Source organism: Typopeltis vanoorti, chromosome 13 (genome assembly GCF_054136105.1).
Source record: "Typopeltis vanoorti isolate ZY-2024b chromosome 13, IOZ_Tvanoo_1.0, whole genome shotgun sequence".
NCBI classification, from domain to species: domain Eukaryota; kingdom Metazoa; phylum Arthropoda; class Arachnida; order Uropygi; family Thelyphonidae; genus Typopeltis; species Typopeltis vanoorti.
Window position 1 is genome coordinate 2417635 of NC_143561.1, and position 22028 is coordinate 2439662.

The 22028-nt window shown below is 35.9% G+C and overlaps 1 protein-coding gene across 2 annotated transcripts in view; it reads right to left on the minus strand.

Annotated features, from left to right (window-relative positions):
* The window catches only part of LOC150099887 (maspardin-like), a 174028-nt gene that overhangs the window by 50508 nt on the left and 101492 nt on the right, over window positions 1–22028 (minus strand). For both annotated transcript variants that reach the window (XM_090402446.1, XM_090402445.1), the window contains exon 6: window positions 4966–5074. In XM_090402446.1, coding sequence (XP_090258572.1) covers window positions 4966–5074 — 109 coding nt within the window. The remainder of the gene's footprint in view (window positions 1–4965; window positions 5075–22028) is intronic.

The window sequence follows — 22028 nt, forward strand, 5'->3', positions numbered from 1 at the left end:
TCTTAGAGAATACAGAGACAAATGCAAGAATGCTAAACACTGTGTAAAACTAGCTAAACAAAAGTCATGGGAGGACTTTGGCAAGAACATAGAAAATAAATATCAAGAAGGTGGCAAAATATTCTGGAGGTTGTTGAAGAAGCTTAGGAATGGAAGAAATAGTGCTGTAAAATTAGAGATGACAAAGGCGACATGAAAACAGAAGAAAAAGATATCCTTGAAGTATGGAGTAATTACTTTGAAAAACTGCTAAATGAAACAAGCAGTGGTGACAGCACAGTGGTAAAAAACACTAACCAGGCATACTACAGTCAGGAATATATCCATACTTGAAGTAGAAAAATCCATCAAAGGCTTGAAATGTGGAAAGGCAGCAGGAGTAGATAATATTCGACCAGAAATGCTGAACTATGGTGGAATAAGAGTCTTACAGTGACTGCACTGCATAGTTCAGAAAGCCTGGGCAGAGGGACGAATTCCTGATGATTGGAGTAGAGCTCTCATAGCACCCATATATAAAATGGGAAATAAAACTGAATGTGAGAATTACAGAGGTATTTCCCTACTGAGTGTTCCTGGCAAGATCTATGGAAGTATACTTGAGAAACGGTTGAGAAGAATTGTGGAAGAAAAGCTTGGTGAAGAACAAGCTGCATTCAGGCCAAATAGAGCCTGTCAGGATCAGACCTTCACTTTACGAATAGTCGAGAAAGCATGGGAATATAACAAAGATCTGTATTTAAGTTTTGACGATTTGGAAAATGTATATGACAAGGTGCCAAGAGAGAAGCTATTCAATACGCTAAAGTTATATGGTGTCAATGGGAGATTATATCAAGCAATACTTAGTCTTTATTTGAGTTGTAAGTCGGCAGTTAGAATTGAAGTCAGTACAGGAAGATGGTTTAATGTTAAATCTGGTGTGAGACAAGGATGTACATTATCCCCTCTGTTATTCATTATCTATATGGATCACATTATGAAGGAAAGTGGTATTAAACATGATATCAAAATTGGAGATGTCAATGTCAGCTCTTTGCTTTATGCGGATGATGTTATTCTTCTAAATAAATCTGCTACAAGTCTGCAAGATTCTCTGACTAAATTGAATAACTGTTGTAATAGATATGGTATGAAGGGCAGCAATAAAAAGACAAAGACAATGAAAATAGGCAGAATCATTGAAAATGTCAACTGTGTTGTGAATGGAGAACCTGTGGAACAAGTAAAACATTTCAGCTACTTAGGCACGATTTTTAGTGAAGATGGTAAATTAAATATAGAAACAGACAACAGAATCAGCAAAGCTGGTATGGTAAGAAGTCAAATCAGTGTTCAAACCAATTTTAACTTATGAATCTGAGAGCTGGGTCAGAAGTAAAAAACTTGACCAAAGACTAGAGAACGCAGAGATGAGAGTCCTGAGAAAGATTATAGGCATGAGCAGATGATATCAATGGCAATATCGTATTAAAAACGAGGATATTAGGAAAGAACTTGACATTGTCAGCATCCAGGAATGCGTTAGCAGAGCTAATCTCAGGTGGTATGGTCACTTAAACAGAATGGGCGAAAAAAGATTAGCAAAACAAGTGTTCTCTGCCAGGTTGGCAGCAAAACGACCCAGAGGAAGACCAAGATATAGGTGGATTGATATGGTACAAAGTGCCTTAGATGATAGAAATATAAGACCTGATAATGTTGGAGTCTTGACAAGTAACAGAATGATTTGGAGGAAAATTGTAGATAGGAAGTTAGTAACCATGTAATTTTTTTCATGTAGTACTATCATATCCTGTACACCCCTTGAGGGTACATGGCAGGAATTTGATGATGATGATGGCGAAGAATATCATATTATTAGAATAGGCATTAATAATTTATTTACGCCGTTTTTAATAATTAAAACAAGAATAATAACAAGCTATAACAAACTTCCTATTCCTGCTTGTGATCAAACTCAAGTGAAAGGAGCTGGTGCAGTGTGTGTGTACTGCATAATATAGATAGTAAGCAGGACTAAATTGGTCTAATAGGATGCATGTGAGCAACACTGCTGATGTCATCAGTCAGTCTGTGTGTTGCAGCTGTCACATAGAATAGCATAATAAAATGCGTTTGTGGATTTGCATGTCAAACATTCGCCTGACTCATGAAGATTAGTTTTACTACAATATGCTTGTGCCCGAGGCGATTTCAAGTCAAAATGTTAATGTTTTAATTAAATAATTAATTTTTACATATTAATTCTAGTATCTACTATATTAAAAACTGACAAACCCTAACAACAACAAATCAATATTATTTTTCATCACATAACCATTTTTAATTGGTAAACCGATTGTTATATTTACTTTGGATTCCTGTTCTTTGAATTGTTTGTTTCCACACACTGACAATGCACTATTAATTTTCAGTATGGCATATGTGCTTTTCATTAAGGATTATTACTGTATTGAGTTATTTCGTGGTTTAAGTTTTTTTGTTACGTTTAGAATAAGATGATTAGAAACTGTGGATCCTTCATACGAGTTCTAAAAAAAACTAGTAGAGAAAACAGATGGCATCAATGACAGAACCACATTAAAAATGAAGATATCAGAAAAACTTTTAAGATTCACTGAATGGAATGGAAAATTAAAAGATTCTGAGAAAGACCAAAGTATTGTGAAAAGTGATCAAGTTGAATACCAGACAAATAAGAGACCAATTTGGAAAAAACTTCTTGATCAAGAACTAGTCATGAAATCTTAATCATACTGGAGTACTTTTGTATGTGTATACACCTTGGGTGAGTGGAGGGAGAGGTGTATCTTCAGGGCACACCAGATGCACAATGATGTAAGAAAATGAGGAAGAATCTGGAAACCAATCTGCATATAGTCAAGAATTGGGTTTAATATATCTGATAATGTCACTTTATAACATGAGCCACACAGATTACAAAATAACACTGGAGCCATATTAAACTCAGTTCTAGAAAAAATGAATTAATTAAATTAAATAATAATAATAAGATTTCAACTATACAGGCACAATTTTAAGTAAAGATAGCAAATTGAATATGTAAATAGATAACAAATAAGCAAAGCGGGTATGTGGCGTCAACTAAACCAATTTATATAAAATAAGGGATATTAACTTATGGATCTGAAAGTCAGCTGATTATAGAGATTACAAATAGGAGAATTAAGCAATATCAGAGGGAAGACTATACGAATGGTACCTTAGTCTCCAACAAGTAGAGTGTGAGACCACTACTCTATTTACTAAAGACATGAAGTGGCTTTAAAAAGTTCTGTTTGGTCTCTTAGCCCAAACAAGCACTAATGAATGACAGGTTTACAATCCCATGTGGGTGGTTCTCTCTCTCTCTCTCTCTCACACACACACACACAAATGCTATAATGCCCTATCATAGAACTCTTCCTGTCATCACTATTTCCTGATATGTACCCATCATTTCCTCATGACAATGAATGAAATCTTTTAATGCACCACTACAAGATTTCTTGTAATGATTCAATTCCCAACAAGATGTATGGTCTGTTTTCCTCAATATAATAAAAGTGCACTTTTTTTGTGGCAGGCATATTTCTTTATGCTCTAAGAATTTTTTTATATTGTTTTATGGGACTCTTCCACCCATGAACACCTGAATCTATATCATGAGTGAATAAAGGTTTTTCTATTTGTATTAATTTTATATATTTTTTACATAATCCAGAAACCCTTCTCTAGAGACTAAACATAGAACTTTCTCAAGCCATTCATCATGAAGGTATTTTCTTGATCATAAATTAGTATAATAATAATATTTGGTTGCAGATCAAGTGTTGATCAATTTTATTATTAAACTGAACCAACTAGTTTCGCCACACTTTAACTGTTGACATCTTCAGGGTACTTATAAGTTTAAACAATCTCACAATTATGCGTAACTGCAAAACTGACAAAAATAACTGTAAAAAACTGACTAGAATAATTACAAATAGGATAGTATCGAACATGAGTGAAACACGTATCGCGTGTTTCACTCATCGCGTGGTTAGCTAGTTGTTGCTAAGGAACTTTCTGTAGTTTGTATTAAAGTTCATTTCTTCCGTTTTTCAAGTTCTGATTAGGGTTTTCCATATCTCTGGGAGTATTAGGCCTCGATTTCTGTTAAGGTTGACAGTAGAACAGGCGACTGTGGCTACTTCTTTGAAAATTCTTGAATGGTAATCTTCCTCTATGTAAGGAGAACAGCTTTTGTCCCACTCGATGACATGGTTAGTTGTAGAGAAAGAGACGATAAGCCAGAAATATCCTATCTGTTGTTTTTGACATAGCCTATGTGTTTATACATAATTTTTTTGATACGTGTTTCACTCACGTTCAATACCATCCTATTTGTAATTATTCTAGTCAGTTTTTTACAGTCATTTTTGCAGTTACGCATAATTGGGAGATTGTTTAAACTTATAAGTACCCTGAAGATGCCAACAGTTAAAGTGTGGCGAAAATAGTTGGTTCAGTTTAATAATAAAACTGATCAACACTTGATCTGCAACCAAATATTATTGTTATTATACTTTCTCAAGCCATTTCAGGCATCTGATAAGCAAGGTGGTGGTCTAGCACCAGGTGATGAAATTCATCTCCCAGCTCTAAGGATGCTAATATTATATAAAATTGACAGAATATTCATTGAAGTAAAATAAAATCTTTATATTTTCCAAAAATCTTCAAGTTGTTGCAATAACCTGAATATGAAATTCAGCAACAGAAATTTAAATCATTCCCAATGAACTAGTGTACACAGTTCATCAGGAATTAGTAGAATGGTATCAGTAGCTCTCTCTTCAGAAGGAACTGAATCAGTTGATGCCCAATAAATCTTCACACATTTAAAAAACTGCCATAGTTATTTTAAATGGAAAGACTGACTGGAGAATTAAACAAATCTGATATACAATTTCTTACCTTTTCAACCATGAAATCTATGGAATCTGCAATATCAGGCTCTAATGGGCCTTTAGGAAAATTGCCCATTATCATCCTTTTCAGCACCAGAGCTGGAAGCATCCAAAATCTGAAATATTGTAACAAAATATATTTTAAAATAAAACTAGAATGTAAAATGTTGCAAATTCTAATTTATAAAAGTTTTGTCAACTTTGTAAGAATTATATGATCTACTCTGGCTCACGATTAACTTGCCTCAATTGGTGGTCTTCAATCTACTGACTTTACCACTCTTCTAATTCAAATGATCATGCTGAACTATGCTGATCTTCTGTGAAAGTGTTGATTACTCATACAATGAGACCATCTTCCATAGAGACTTCAATGTTCATAATTCAAACTGGCCATCATTCTCTATCTTTGACAGATCAAAATAACTATTTGTTGTCAGTAATCTTTTAACACAAATTTTACACCTTCCTAGTAAAACACAAGATAATAAATATCATTCTGCCAACGTTCTGGATCTTTTCTTAATCAGCTTTCTCTCCAAATACACTGATAGCATTAGCACATCTTGCAACTGCAACCATATTCTTATCCATGTTTCCTTTTCTACAAATTAACCTTCTCGTAGCCATTCTTATCCTTATATCCTATGGTGCTATAATGCTAGCAATTCAGATGCCTCCCAAGCAATTTGGATTTCTATGCTTCTTTCCCATGGTCTAATTATATTGATAATGCTCTCCTGATCCTAGCATCTTCTCCAACCAAATAACTGAAATAATCTATGCTGGAATGAGAACCTTCATTCCCACTCTACTCAAGCCATTAATCTCAATTCAATGACTAGTTCTCTAACAAGAGTGAGAATGCAGTCCAATCATGATAAAAATTTAGCCAACATTTAATGGCTTTAGTCGAACAAACAAAAAATGGACTTTATAAAGACCAAATGCAACCTTCTGCTCAATTGGCAGTTAAGTCATCTGGTTCCAATACTACAGCTGTTGTGCACAACTTCTGTTCTTCCTTGTTTCCACTTCTTTCACATCCTGTTAGTGCCATGGTAATAACACTTAAAGATAAGACAGACCTTTAGCACAAATCTCTTCCTTCACCTTTGGTATATATTGACTAAGACAAATTTTCTTTTAATATACAACAAACTACTCACAGGATGATTTCCCTAATATTCTATCAGAAAAATCCTCAACAGTCTTGATACTAGTCGACTGGTCCAGATGGTAACTCTTTAATTAGACTAAAAACTTGTACTTTAGAATTCACAATCACCTACACAATATATCATACTTACCTGGAATGTGCATAATACAATGCAAGCCTTTATCCAGCCTGTTGCTGGTTAATAAATATCTACTAAAACTATCAGCTGATTGTGACCAAATTCTTCTTATGTAGAAACCCACCAATTAATTAATGATCATCAGCATGGACTTTTTTTTACTCTGGATCCACAGCAGACCTCCTAGGCTAGTCTTATCTTTAAAAGGTACATGTGGCATAACTATAAAATTACACCACAGTAACAAACTTTAAAATTTATTACTGTGGTGTGATTTTGTTGTTTTCTTGCTAGCCTTACTCATTTATGGACACAAGCCATAGAAAAGTTTGGACAAACTTGCATGGTCACTCTTGATATGCTGGCCTGGTTGGCTAAGTGGTTAACGTATCCACTCTCCAGCTAAGAGGCTGCAGGTTTGAATCTTGCCAAGGGCATGGATGTTTGTGATTGTCCTACTAACCAATTACCATATGTATTGCTGTGACCTGTGTCTTGGCACAGTATGACCTTTGATGTCTTTATGCCATAAAAATCACAACTTAATATTTTCAAGGCATTTAACTCAGTATGCCATCAAGCCTTCTGAACATGCTATCATATTATAATCTATGGTCTATCCCCTGCTTTTTGTAACTCAATTATCAGCTTCTTCTCAGTTCATTCATTAAAAATCATGGTGGAAGTATTCCTCTTATCAGATTTCTCTATCAATACTAGGATACAAAAGGGCTCTGTGCTTGCATCCACTCTCTTCTCCTATACATCAGTGACCTTCTCCCTCTCTTTCTCTCACATACACACAATAATTGTCTGGACATTCCTGTTATTTGAAGTTATGGAACATTCCAAGTTTGCTAATAACATAAAAAAACAGATAGTAGAAAACAGTATTTCATTGTGGAGTTGAATACAGGTGGCACAGCAACACAACATGAACTCAGTGATTTTGAGAGGTGTCATCATAGACTGTCACATTGGTGGCATGTCTATACGTGCCATTGCCACTCAAATGGAGCATCCAAAATCAACAATTGGTGATGTAATCAACAAATGGAGATGTTCTGGCATCACTTGTGCAGGAACAAGAGGATGTTAAAATGGGTGGCACAAAAACAGCTACAATTAGCAGAGACCATCAGTAATGAGTTCCAGAGCACTAGTAATACCATAGTAAGCACTAATGCTTATGAAAAAGAACACCATTTACTTGGTTTCCATGGAAGAGCAGTGGTACACAAGCCAGTCATCACAAGACGGTTCAAGCACACAAGGCAGCTCATTTGACCTAGTGCAAAGAGTGTGTGAACTGGAAAATTGACCAGTGGAAAATGGTACTCTGGAGCAATGAATCAAGGTTCACTGATGTGGATGTGGAGGCAGCCTGGTGAATGATTGTTACCACAGTGTGTTCTACCCACACTTAGTTTGGTACATTCAGCTGGCATGGACAACTGGACAATGACCAGTGAATCCGCTGGTCATTGTCCATGGTTCCATGAAGGCAGCTCAGTACCTTGATATTCTAGATCATCAGGTGATGCTTACACAGTGGAATTTTTATGAAACAGACGATGATGCCCCATGCCACAAAGCTGCAGCTGTTAAAGAATGGTATGATGAGATAGGTGTTAAACAACTGCCCTCGCCTGTGTAGAGTCATGACCTCAACCTCATCGAACACCCGTGGGACAAATTGGAGTGGCAACCGAGGTCCAGAGAAGCATGTCACCAATCTGTTGCTGAACTCAGTGCTGCTTTGATTGAGGAATGGAGATAAATTCTACCTGATGTCTGCCACACATTAATGAAAAGCCTCCCTCAAAGAGTGATCAAAGCCAAGGTGGACATACTCGATATTAGGATTTGACTGCTAGTATCAATTGTAAATTGCTAAATTGTCTGGACAATTATTGGTAGATAGTGCACATATAATCACAATCCCATATATGAGAGGCAGAAGAATCCATAACACATCAGTGAAAGAATTGAGAAAGATCTTCCATAAACCAATGGTAAAATCCATTGACATTTTTCTTGAAGAACTGGAGACTGCACATTTTCTGGAAAACACTTGAGGAAGGCTGTTCCAGAGAACAGAGGTAGAGACAATAAATGGGGATGAGAATTTTTTTATCTACAAAAAGAAGGTATGGTTATGGGCTCACTCTTCCCCTCTCTCCCCATAGCTAACTTTTACATGGAATACTTCGAGCAACAAGCTCTAGATTCAGCTAGCACAAAGCTCAAAATCTGGCTCAGATATGATATCTTCTCCATTTGACCCCACGGCCGTTAAACATTAAATACATTCCTAAGCCACCTGAACAAACAACAAAAAATAAATAATCCAGTTTACTATCAAGATGGAAAACAATAGCTCTGTTCCTTTTCTAGATGCACTTGTCACACGGCTTCCCTCAGGCTGCCTTTCCTTCATGGTCTACTGCAAACCTAGACACACAGGCCAATGCATACATAAAAATTCGTACCACTATCTGACACAAAAACCAGGGGTCATCAGCACTCTCAAATATACAGCTTTAATAATCTGTTCCAATGAGCAGCCGCTGAACAAAGAATATAAAATTATGACCTAAATGTTTATAAAAAATCACTACAATGAAAAAACAGTTGACAAGATCCTCCACAAAACAAAAAAAAGATTACAAGAATGCCATAGCCACACCATGCATTAGGGGTATATCAGAAAAAAACAGAACACTACATAAATACAATATTAAGGCAACCTTTAAACATTAAAATTTAAGAAATTTACTTGGCTCATTCAGCGATCCTCTTCCATACCTTGCCCATTCAGAGGATTTTCAAAATTCAGTGCACCTGCAACCTACCCTAAATAGGGGAAACAGGGTGCACCATCCCAATAAGAAAAGATGAACATAAACAACACATTAAATTCCTCCATTATGGTAAAACAGGTCTGTCAAACCACAGACTTCAAACGTGTCACAGAATCAACTTGAAAGACACCAAATCCCTACACCACACCAAAACCTGGTTTGAAAAAAAGTTCAAAGAAGCCTGTGAGATGCTGAAACATCATCCAAATCTAAACAAGAATGATGGATTAATAATTCCAAAAATGTGGAGAACATCTTCAATCCATATAGTACCCAGAACAACCCCAAAACAGAAAAAAACCTTAATATGAGGGGACTATAAAAATTGTTTAATGTAGTTCTGCTATAAAATCCGTTTTTTTTTAATTTATTTAATTCACCTGTATATTATTATACTGATATGTATAAAAAGTGTATTTTATTTAGTAATATTTTTAGGTATTATTTCTGGGAAAATTCTTTTCATATTAATCACATTTTTTAAAATTAATTCTCCCACATTGCCTCAATCCCCACCCCCCACTTTTTCCAAAACCCTCTTCCCTTTTAACAGCCTAACAGCAGAAGTATGCACATTGCAGAAAGAAGACCACCAACAGCATCCAAAAAAAGGTATGTGCGAATTTTTTCTTCCTCCATTATTCTACATATATTTGTCTCTAAAATACATCTGTAATGACCTAAGAATTCTTGAGTAAAAAGCCAATGACATTAAAAAAAGGGGCACTCCTAAACAAAAGCAGGAAAAATAACCATTAAAAATTACAGTAATATTTTTATTTCATTTTTATTTAAAGTTTTTTTTTTCTCACCAAAGGTCAGGCTAGGGTAAATGATTAACAAAGCATTTGGATTTATCTTACTTTTGTGTAGTGTCATGTAGCTTATGTCCTGTACATATGTTTTCCTGATGATAAACTCAACACAGAGGTCAAAACGTCTAGTGTTATTTTCTTAATTATGAGTAACTCCAACACGTGTGTTTTTGTCTCCATAAATTTTTCATTATGAACGACTACACAATTTAATTCATCTAATGAACTGGTGTTTGGTTCTTGTGTTTCTTGTAGTGGTTTTTTCATGTTTTTGAGTATTTTCTTTGGTGTACAAGTGGAGGTTTGTTTATTTGTTTGTTTGTTTGTTTCACTGGCTTTTTTTTTTTTTTTTTTTTTTTTAACTGTCGGGTTAGCTCTCTGAGAGCTAACCTGACCACAGGCCTTTGATGACAACCAACAGTTAAAAAAAGGACTGAAAAAAATAAACCAAAGAAACCTCAGTAAAAAGAAAAAATAATAGTCTTCACAATTGTTTTTGGTCTTCTGCATGGTGGAATGTCAGTTGCTCAAGTGACATACTACCAGCAAATTCACCAATGTTCTACCAACTAGATCATGTGATTTTACTTGGATCTCGGCTATCAGGAAGCAAGCTATCATTATATAATTTTACCTTTTTTTAATTTTTAAAGAAATGCCTCTAGTAGTTCTGATGAAATGGCCTCCATAGCACTAGACTACAATAGAATTGATTCTAGTTGCAAACTAGAGGAACCTTTCCTAGTTGCAAGTTTTAACTCCACACTCCAAAATTTAACCATAGAATCGATACTCTCTCTCTCTCTCTTTTTTTTTTTTAAAGCTATGCAGATTCCATTGCGCTGCAATGAAATTTTTTTTTTTTTTTTTTTTTTTTTTTTTTTTACAGAACTTGACTGTGTGGCAGTCAATTGAATAAATTCATATGGAATAAGAGAGAAATTAGTCGGAACACTAAATTAGCTGTATACAAGACAGTGTTCAAACCAATTTTAACTTATGGATCTGAGAGCTGGGTCAGAAGTAAAATACTTGACCAAAGACTAGAGATGCAGATATGAAAGTCCTGAGAAAGATTAGAGGCGTGAACAGATGGCATCAATGGCAATATCATATTAAAAACGAGGATATTAGGAAAGAACTTGACATTGTCAGCATCCAGGAATGCATTAGCAGAGCTAATCTCAAGTGGTATGGTCAGTTAAACAGAATGAGCATGTCAAAACAAATGTTCTCTGCCAGGTTGGCAGGAAAATGACCCAGAGGAAGACCAAGATATAGGTGGATTGATACGGTACAATATGCCTTAGACAATAGAAATATAAGATCTGATAATGATAATATTGGAGTCTTGACAAGTAATAGACTGATTTGGAGGAAAATTGTAGATAGGAAGTTAGTAATTATGTAAATTTTTCATGTAGCACTATCATATCCTGTACACCCCTTGAGGGTACATGTCAGGAATTTGATGATGATGACTGTGCGGCACTTTACTTTTTATTATTATTATTATATACATAATATTTACAATGAAAAGTGATTACTTTTGATTTTATTAATTAACTGAAATAAATACTAAATAATATTATTATTTGCCAATACCAAAAAACTTATTGCTCAACTGCCTCTCATTAAATGCTCCAACAATGCAAATCCTGACTTTTCTGAACTATTTAAAAAAAAAAAAAAAAAAAAAATCACTATTACATACAATGTCATCTTTACATAGCTTCATGTAGAAAACAAATGACTAAGTCCTGGCAGCAATTCAATTACTACATGGCCATGTACCTGTGCAGCTTAGAAGGGACACTGCATAGAACCCACACTATTTCAGATAGTAATATTATGTAACTGTTAAGATTTAGGACCATAAGCATGCAGTTGTCTACTGGACACTTTCTCCCTCCCTCCCCACTGACACCTATGAAACTATGTAGAACCTTGGGCTTAGCTATCAGTGATCTCTAAGACTGGAGAATAGGTAACTCTAATGAGATTAGAGATTGTCTCTATAAAGATTGTTTTTATACTCAAAGTGTTTTTTTTTATTATTTACAGGAGGGTTCGATTCCAATTGGTGCAATGACTTTTAACTGTTTCATTTAGGATCTGGAAAATCACTGACTCAAGACCAAATACAAAAAATACACATAATATATACATTAAAATAAAATGACATAAATAACTACAAAATACTGGATCCAAGGCCTTCTAAAATAATAGGTATTTTTGGGCAAAATTCCCATGTTACCCCTCTTAAAAACTATTACTTTTAGGGCTATTTTTGCCTGTTTTCGTTTAGGAGTGTCCCTTATTTTAAAAATGTTGGCTTTTTACTCAAAAATTCTTAGGGCATTATAAGTGTATTTTAAAGGTATATATATGCAGACTAATAGTGGAAGAAATTTTGCACATACCTTGTTTGGATGTTAGGTTGTCTTCGTTCTCCATACTTCTGCTGTTAGGTTGTTAAAAAAAAAAAAGAAAAAGGGAGGGGTGTTAGAAAACGCAGGAAAATTAATTAGAAAACCCGTTTTTTTTAAAAAAATAATATATATATATATATATATATATTATTATTATATTTAAGGGCGTTTCTTTGGGGAAGGGTTTTATGGGAAGCAGGGGCAGGGGAGAGCGTTAACAGGGTGTGAGCAGTTTCGATTGTGCTATCGTCATTGGATCATTTTGGGATAAGTGTAGGGCTATGTCATGTCAGCTTGGTGTTTCTGCCTTTGGAAACATTGTGTTATCGCTTATTGGCCGGAGTCGTTACCTAATTTTTACGTTGCGAAGCTTCCAACACTCCAAGATTAGGTAGGGTCAGTGGACGTTGATTGAGTTTTCATCACATTTTATTGCTAGCGTTACGAATATTCTAAGCATTGTTTCGTTGTCTTGTTTGTCTATTATTATGGTCTTGTCTATTTGCAGGGTATGTTTCTGTTCAAAGGCATGAACTGCTATTTCTGTCTTCCCTGTACTCTGTATTCTTTTCTTTTTGATGTAGTGTTTTTTTATGTTTAAATGTTCTGGAATAGGGATGTTACAGTCACGGAAGTGTTCTTGTAGTCTAGCCCATAAAGACCTGATGGTAGAACCTGTGTAGGTGATATCGCAGTCTTTTTGTAGACTACATTATGCTGTTCTAATATTTCTTTGTGTGTGAGAAATTTAGTGGGTTTTAGGAGAGTTGCTAATTTTTGGTTTGTGGTGAATATTAGCTTACAGTCTGTGTGTTTGAAAATAAATCTAAATAAATCTACACTTTAGAGATTTTCTTTTCCAAAAATATTAAAATCACCCATTCTCTGACTCACTATTACTGGATTGTTTAATATATATTTAATCACGTCTACAAGCTAAACACGATTTTGTTGTTGTGAAAACAACAACAAAAATGTTCAGAAGTCAGTTTCTTTGTTAGAGCTTTTTCTGAAATTATATATAAAATTTTTGTCTTCTTTTCCATAGGATTCTTTTTTTTCTCCCTTATTATTATTATTATTGTTTTTCCGGGCAACTCCAAGGAGTCGACAGACTCATCGAGGGAGGCCCTAACATCATGTCAAGAACAACTATTCGACATTCACACAGTATATATCATACCTTGCCTTGAACTCATTCACGGTCATAGCACCCACAACTGACTCTGGAAGCTTATTCCACTCATTCACTACTTTCCAAGTAAAAAACCTAGCTCTAACACCCTTGTCAACCACGCTCTTGCCCAGCTTCCATTCATGGCCCCTAGTCCTCCCACCACCAGTCATATTTTCAAAAATATCTTCTGGATCAATCTTATAGAAACGCTTCAGTAATTTGAATGTCTCAATCATATCACCCCTCCTTCACCTATCGACCAATTACTGCAATCCACAAATCTTCAAACTAATTTCATAAGGTTCATTCCACAGACCTGCTATAATCTTGGTCACTCGTCTCTGGATCCTCTCCACTTCCTCCCCATCACGAAGAAACCCTGGTGCCCATAACTGGGCACAGTAGCCCAGAAGGGGTCTTATCAAGGCTCGATACAGAGGAACAACAACTTGTTCGTCTCTGCATGCTAAAGTATTTTTCAGAAGCCAAGTGATTTCGTGAGCTGCTTTAGTTACTTTTGCAATGTGCCCACTAAACTTCAATTCCCTTCCACCAACTCCCAAATCACCTCATCAATCTCCTGGAGTACAGTTCCACCAATGCGATATATGCTGCTATTCTTTTCACCCCAAAGTGCATAACTTTACACTTTGGTACATTAAATTGACATCAATTTTTCCTAGTCCAGTCCTCCAAACTATCCAAATCATCCTGTAAAATTTTGACATCCTGTGCACTCATAATTGCTCTACCCAACTTTGCATCATCAGCAAACAAGTGAACACTTCCTCTCAAATCCTTTCCTATATTATTGATAAACAAATTGAAAAGCAGTGGTCCAAGAACAGAGCCCTGTGGCACTCCACTAGTCACAAGCCGTCTTTTAGACTCCACTCCTGAATAAACCACTCTCTGGTATCTCTCCTTCAACCACCCTCCTATCCATCTCACAAACCCTATATCTATCCCCATCTGCTCCAGTTTACTGATTAGGGTTCTATGTGGTATCCTATCAAAAGCCTTGGCAAGATCCAGTAGTATTACTGTAAACCCATTACCCCTATCCAGTTCAGCCGTCACTGTGTTATAAAACGTGAGCAAGTTACTGAGGCATGATCTACCCTTCACAAAACCATGTCCTCCCCATACAATATCCCATTTTCATCTATCCAATCCTGTATTCTTTTCTTGACTAATTTCTCTAAGACCTTGACAATGATTCCTGATATGCTAATCGGTCGGTAATTTACAACAGCAGTCTTGGAACCACCTTTATGCAGTGGAACTATTTTCCCCTCTTTCCACCCGCTCGGGACTAACCCAGACCCGAGACTCAAATTAAACAAAATGGTCAAGGGTATTGACAATTCTTTAGCTGCTTCTCGTACAACACGAGCTGGTATACCATCCAATCCCACAGATGTATTGACATTGAGGTTATGCAATAGACTACTCACCTCCACTTCATTAACCACAATTCCTGTATAATCTACTGGTACATTCGTTTCTGCAATGTCACCACCTGGATGATATATTCTTGCAAAGTGCTCACTCAGTAACTCAACTATATCAACTGATTCAGTTACCTCCCTACCATCAGCATTCTTTAAAATCATTCTGCCATGTACATTTTCCCTTTTACTTGCTACATATCTAAAAAACTGTTTAGGATTCTCTTTAGCCTGCATGGCCAATGTTCTTTCGTAATCCTTTTTTGCTTTTCTTACCACACTCATTACCCTTCTGGCCTGCGCTTTATACCGTTCATGTGCCTGCCGGTCACCTTTCTCCTTAAATTCCCTCAATAATTGTTTCTTTTTTTGCAGCTCAAGCTTAATGATGTTATTCATCCATTTAACCCCTAGTCGATTTATTATTTGGACTCCAGGTATACAGTCAGCCATTGCTTCATGCAAACACTTCTTAACTACCTCCCATGCACTATCGACTTCTAGTCCTTGCAGTTGTACATACCATGGCACTGAACCAATGAAACTCCTAAGCTTGTCATACTTTCCAGCCCGATTATTCCACATGTACCCTGTCTTAATTGAAAATTCTACACCTTTACCCATCTCCCAAGTCAAGACCCTATGATCATTCTCACCGATTGGTGGCAATGTGGTCATATTTGTTACAGCCAAATCCTCAGATGTAATTACTAGGTCAAGCACTCTCTGACCCCTAGTATTTTCCATTACATGCTGTCGCAGAGAGTTATCCCTTAATAACCGCATAAAATCCAATTCCTTCCTCCCATGTGTCCTTTCCTCACTCCAATCAATGCGACCATAGTTGAAATCTCCCATAATAATCATCCTTCTTCCACTCATTTCTTCTATTTGCCTGTGCATACTGTCACCACCATCTTTTCCATCACCTGGTCTATAGCAGCGCCCAATTGTATATTTAGTTCTGTTAGCCACAATCTCACACCAAATGGCCTCAAATGTGTACTTTTCTCTATCCTGCAATTCAACTTCTATTCTCCTTGGCTGCAGCTCATCAGCTATCATCAACAATACTCCTCCCCCCATTTTATTCTCCCTGAACACACTATACCCATCACATTCAATCCTACTAGCTATATCATCTACAGTCAGCCATGTTTCACTAATACCTATAACCTGTGGTCTGGAAGTGCCAACCATGGCCAAAAACTCTTCCTTCTTGTTCCTAATACTCCTAGCATTAGTGTACATGAATTTAAGACCCCCATTAGCCCCAACCCTACCTTGATGCCTTATCTTAACTATCCCACTCTGATTTGGTGTCCTTATTTGCTTGGGCATATTATATTCATTCTTACATTCAACTGCCTCCCTAAGGACTGTATATCTACCCCCCCCCCCTTAATAAATCTAGTTTCCCTGAATTTGCACATCCACCACATTCAGCAACACTTTCTCAAGTCTTCTTACACCGTAACCATTCAAATGCAAGCCATCCATCTTATATAGATCCTTTCGCCCATTGAACTCACTCCACACATCCACAAATTCCACACCACTCGTCATACATAACCCACTCATAAAATCATTTGCAATTATGGCCCTCCTTTTAAACATTTCACTATCATACCGTGGCAAAAGACTAATCATTCTAACTCTCTCACTCTTTTCTTTTGCTACCTCAAACAATTCATTCAGGTCTTCTATCATTTCCATTTTGTGTCCTTTCAAATCATTCGTACCTGCCACAACAATAATTTCTTTCACCCTTTCCTTTTGCTCTCTAATAGACTCAGTTACATCCTTTATGGTCGCACCAGGTTGGTACGATTTTGTCAAATCCTCTACTATCACACCACGTACTAACGAGTCTCCATACAGCACTCTATCCTTCATTTTGTTCATGTTCACACTCATACGTCTATTTTTCCTGTCATACTTTTTATTATTGGCTGGTTCATTCAGTCGACTTTTGCTGATACGCTCTAGCTGCTGTTTTGCCCTTTGTATCGCACCATTCAACAACGCGATCTCACTCGTGTCTATCTCATTTTTTTATTCTCCGTAAAACCATTAATACTATCATTCACACTTTCTACATTCACACTCTCACAATTCTCTGGTACAACCTTGCCGTTTCTTGTCATATCCCTATTTTCTTCATTCTGAAGTTTGACAAAAATTACAGCAAACAATATTATTCCTCCTGTCTCACTAACATATAAATATTCTTACCTCTTGCAGTTCTATTTGACACACAATTTACTGTACCAGAGGGGGGGGGGGGGAGGGAAGTTTCTTCTACTATTTCATAAACAACATATCTAAATTGAGCTAATTCTGTAGCCTTTTCCAATAGAAATAAATAGATCTGGCGTCCTTATTTCCAATCAGCATTTCCTCGAACATTCAATTAGAACATCGACTGCAATATCTTCTTTTGTTTACTACATACTTACTGACAGTCTCAACTCCTCCAGTTTAAAGACTCACAGTTCTTCGATTCCTTTTCGAAATCTTCTATTAATATTCTTGTGACTCATGTAAAAACTAAAAAACTTGATAAGAACAAAATTTCTCCAGGTCTATGTTCTTAAACTTCCATTAGCTCTCTCTTGTTTTTCTTGTTACCTCAATACTGAATGCTCTCTCTCTGTCAGCTGTCAATCATACATCAAATTCCTCGATGGGCATGTGCACTCCATGTAAATTGTAAGCGAGAAGTTACGTATAATGGCTGACATGCTGTCTCTGTTAGCGTAATGAGAATGCCTTTTCAAAACACAACACTTAATAATTTTAAATTGCAATAAAGGATTGAAGGTAACATAATTATCAGAATCAAGTATATACATCAATTTTTCAAATGCTTCACATTTAATTTTGTGATTAATATCAATAACAGGTACATCACAAGTACTTATATATGTGTTATAAAATCAAAACCAATGATATACAGAATAGAGAAACAATTGTAAAAGATTCATAATTATAAATTATGATTATTTTTACATAACTACTCAATGAGTATCCAAAAAGAAAGGGCTAATGAAGGGATTAAAGATCACTGCTATTGGAAATAAAAGACATCAGAAGATTATTTTATTTTCATATATTTCATTACAAGTGATTCGATTTCCTGTGTTGAAACACTTGTTTACAAGGTGGATTTTAAAAGCTCTTTAGGTTTTAGTCCATCCATTCATCTAATAATCATTTGTCTAAATTAAATATCCATCACTATCACAGTTCTTGGAGTAGTGATACTGCTGAATCATCTGCATAATTGAAGTTATATTTCTCCCACGAACTGAGATCAACACTGTGCTTTACTTTTTATGTGACCCTTCCTAAAAAGATTCCAAATAACAATAAATAATAATACACAGCCTTATCAGATTTCTCTTTTTATATCAATCCACTGTTAGTGGATAGATACAAAGTTTCTTCTTTTTACAGTTGATTTCATCATCATCATGCATATCAAGGATTTAGGCCTAGTATGGCTTGTTCTGGCCTTAGAAGGTCGGTCATTGAATCTTTTAAGAGGTTTTCTTTTTCCTAGTGGCTTGCACTTTTGATTTCAATCTTTTTTATTGTCATTAAATCTCTTGAGGAAAATATTTTCTAACATCTCTATAAGAGAGTGTTAAATACTTTTTCAAAATCTACAGAGCAGGGGCAGACTTTTTTTTGTACAATAATTATCTTTTGCACACCATTCTCCTGTTTAAAATAGCATCCCTTGAAATTTAAACAAAAGTTTCATTCTCCTAAATCTAAATGTATCTATACACAGTAATTTTAAAATTAATATGGGAAAAGAATGGTAGCACTCACATAGAGCTTTCCAATATCAACAAAGCTATCACATCTTTACAAGAAAAACAATTTGAAACCCAAAATCCACAACTGGTGTCTATCCTCTATAACATCTTTGAAGTTGCAGCTAAAGAATCTGAAAAAATCAAAAACCTTCACATAAAAAATATTTAAGTCTTCAAACAGTGAAAAATATTCCAGCCATAACAGTAGTCAATTTCGAGACACTTACAGAAGAAGCAGTCAACACCCTTAACGGAGGTTAGAACTTTGCCATCACTCCCAGACAAGTACTTATTCTAGAAACTATGACCAAACATTGAATATTGGATTTATTATCCATCTCCAACAGTAGCAAACAATATTCATTTGGATGTTGCTCCCATTCTGATAATTTATTATCACTGCTGATCACTAACTATGAAAGAAAGTTCATGATAAAATCCAAGCCACCCAAGAGCAACATTCCAAAAAAAAGATAGCTATAAAAACTTATAAAGGTACAGCTTAAATGTGAAAGCTAGATAAACAGGACACTCCTACAAAGCCTTTTAAGGAATGTGGGAAAAACTGACCAGAGCATATAATCTAATGTCCCAACCTCAGTGCCTCTAAGGAGGTATCTACCTGAATACTGAACAAATGAGGATGAGCTGGCAATTTGGAATTTAGTCAACTAAATTATATTCTGAAGCCAGTATAGCCCTGTGGAAATGCATCTGCATCCAAAGCAGTGGGTTGCCTGAAAGAGCTTAAGTTCAACTCTAGTTGTAGACATTAAAAGAACTTTCTCTAAACCTTCCTCAAACCAGTTCTCAAGTTAGTTGATCTCTGGCAGGGACAAGTAGGGGTTTTCTCTTTCAGAAACTCAGGTTTTTAATCTCGCAACTCAAGAAATCTACCATAGAATCCACTATTTCAGACAATAACATGTGTTAATAATCATGAGATGGCAGTGCTTCTCTGCCATACTCTATTCTACAGATGCAGTTTAAAATTAGTGACAAAAATCAGCCAGCTATGTCTGATTGGCTATGGATGGAGATTAACCCCATAGTCTGCAAAAGTTAGACAGAACTAAAAAAAAAAAAAAAATAGCGTTCCTACTTCCTTTTGAGAATAAAAGGCATTAGATGGCAGAATTATATTCTGTGTTGGCTTCAACCAAAACACAAGGATGGTACAAAATAAGAGAACGTCAATGCTAACTGAAGTTTTACACAATTAAACAAGGTCAATGCTGTTTTTGGAGGACAGTGAAAAACTACTTGAACAAAATAAAATTCAATATTAGCAGAATTAAAGATATATACAATCAGCTTTGGAAGTATCAATGAAAAAGAAATAGAATCCTCAGGAAAAGTAGAGATGAGATGCTGCTAAACGATAAACAGGAAAATGAGACTTATTTGCACTCATGGTCCCACAGACGGTTCTATTAAGAAAGAAGACAACTATTTCAGGCAGCATGTAAAGGAGCACAATCAAGGATCAAGAGTTTTTGATCTGATCATTTCATCAGAAGAAATTGTGAGTGGAGTTTCACACTTTCATCTAATTGGTGAGAGTGATCACCTGGGTTGTGGCTAGCTATATGCAGACTTCTATGAGGAAAGAATATATCTGGAAGTACAATGCTGGTGATTTTGACAAGTTTCAGACACAGCCTGGAGATATAGCATGGAATGAGGAGTTGAGTGGTAAGGAAATGAATACTGCTTGGGAACTGACAAAGATACACATAACAGCATTAATATGTGAATGTATTCCGAAGGTCAAAAGGCTGAATAAGGTAGGCATAAAATGGATGAATAAGAGGATTAAGCATGAAATCTGGAAGGAGGCAGCACACTGAAGGCAGTACAAGATGAATAATAATGGTAATAATCAATTACATGAAGAGTATAAAGAGTAAGCTAGGAGAATGACTCAGTAAGGACAATAAAAGTGCAGTATGAGTAGAAATTAGAAAATCAATCAAAGAAAACTCTAGAGTTTTATAGATATGTGGCAAGCAGAAGGAAGAATGATTACAGTAAGATAATGTTAATGGATGAAAATGGTAGAACGGTAACTGCTGCAGAAGACAAATGATGAGGTACTCAGTGATCAGTTTAAAAGGTTGTTTCATCCTCATCAGGGTGAAATCATGAGGACTCTAGTGTAGAGGACATAGGAGAGAAGAGAACTGCTTCATTGTGAGTGAGCAGGAGTGAATCAATAAATAAACAATAAGGCGATAGGATATGATGACATATCACAGCACGCTTAAAGAGAATGTTCAAGGGAATTGGTAGTAGCACTGGCATGCCTGTTTAATAAAAGTCTTACAACAGCACAGGTTCCAAGGGAGTGGAAGAAGAGTAAAATTGTTCCACTGCATAAAAGTGATGACAAGGCTGTGCTACAAATTATAGGCTAATCCGTATATCTGGAGTTGTGAAGATACTAAAGAGATTGGCAAGAACTGGGATAGAGAAATGGTTTGATAATACCAGTATTATCAGTGGTTGTCGGCATGGGTTTGTTAAAGAGAGATCATGCTTTACTAACTTACTTGTGTACTATAACAAGGTGACAAATGTCTTGGACAAGGGAGATATGAGATGCACATACTGTGGTATACTTAGATTTTGCAAAAGCTTTTAACAGACTGCCACACAACAAGCTGTTAAATAAATTGAAATGGATGGGATTGGATAACAAACTTCTGAGTTGGATCGGTGAGTGGCTGTCAGATAGGTATCAGAAAATTGTATCTGGAGGTGTGCAGTAACTGAAAGAAGAAAGCACTAGTGGTATGCTGTAGGGGGTCAAGTTTTAGGATCATTGTTGTTCAATTTGTATATTCATGATATTGGGATGGATTTAACTGGTGATATGCAGCTGTTTGCAGATGATGTAAAAACTGGGAAGAGCAATGCAGAATTGAGTCAAGATGTTATGCCCTTACATGAAGACTTGAACAGATTTCATGAATGGACAGGTAAGCAGAACTGTCAGTTCAATGTTGTAAACAACATTGAACTGACAAAAAGTGTAAGGTTTTGAAATTTGGTAAGCAATGATGGAATGCAAAGTATACATTTTGTGGGGGAAACTTTAAAGGAGGTAGAGAAGATGAGAGATCTGGGAGTGATGGTGGACAAGAACCTGAAATTCAGGGGCCAGATTGCACAAGTTGTGAAGTGTCACATTGTATTTTGGCAAT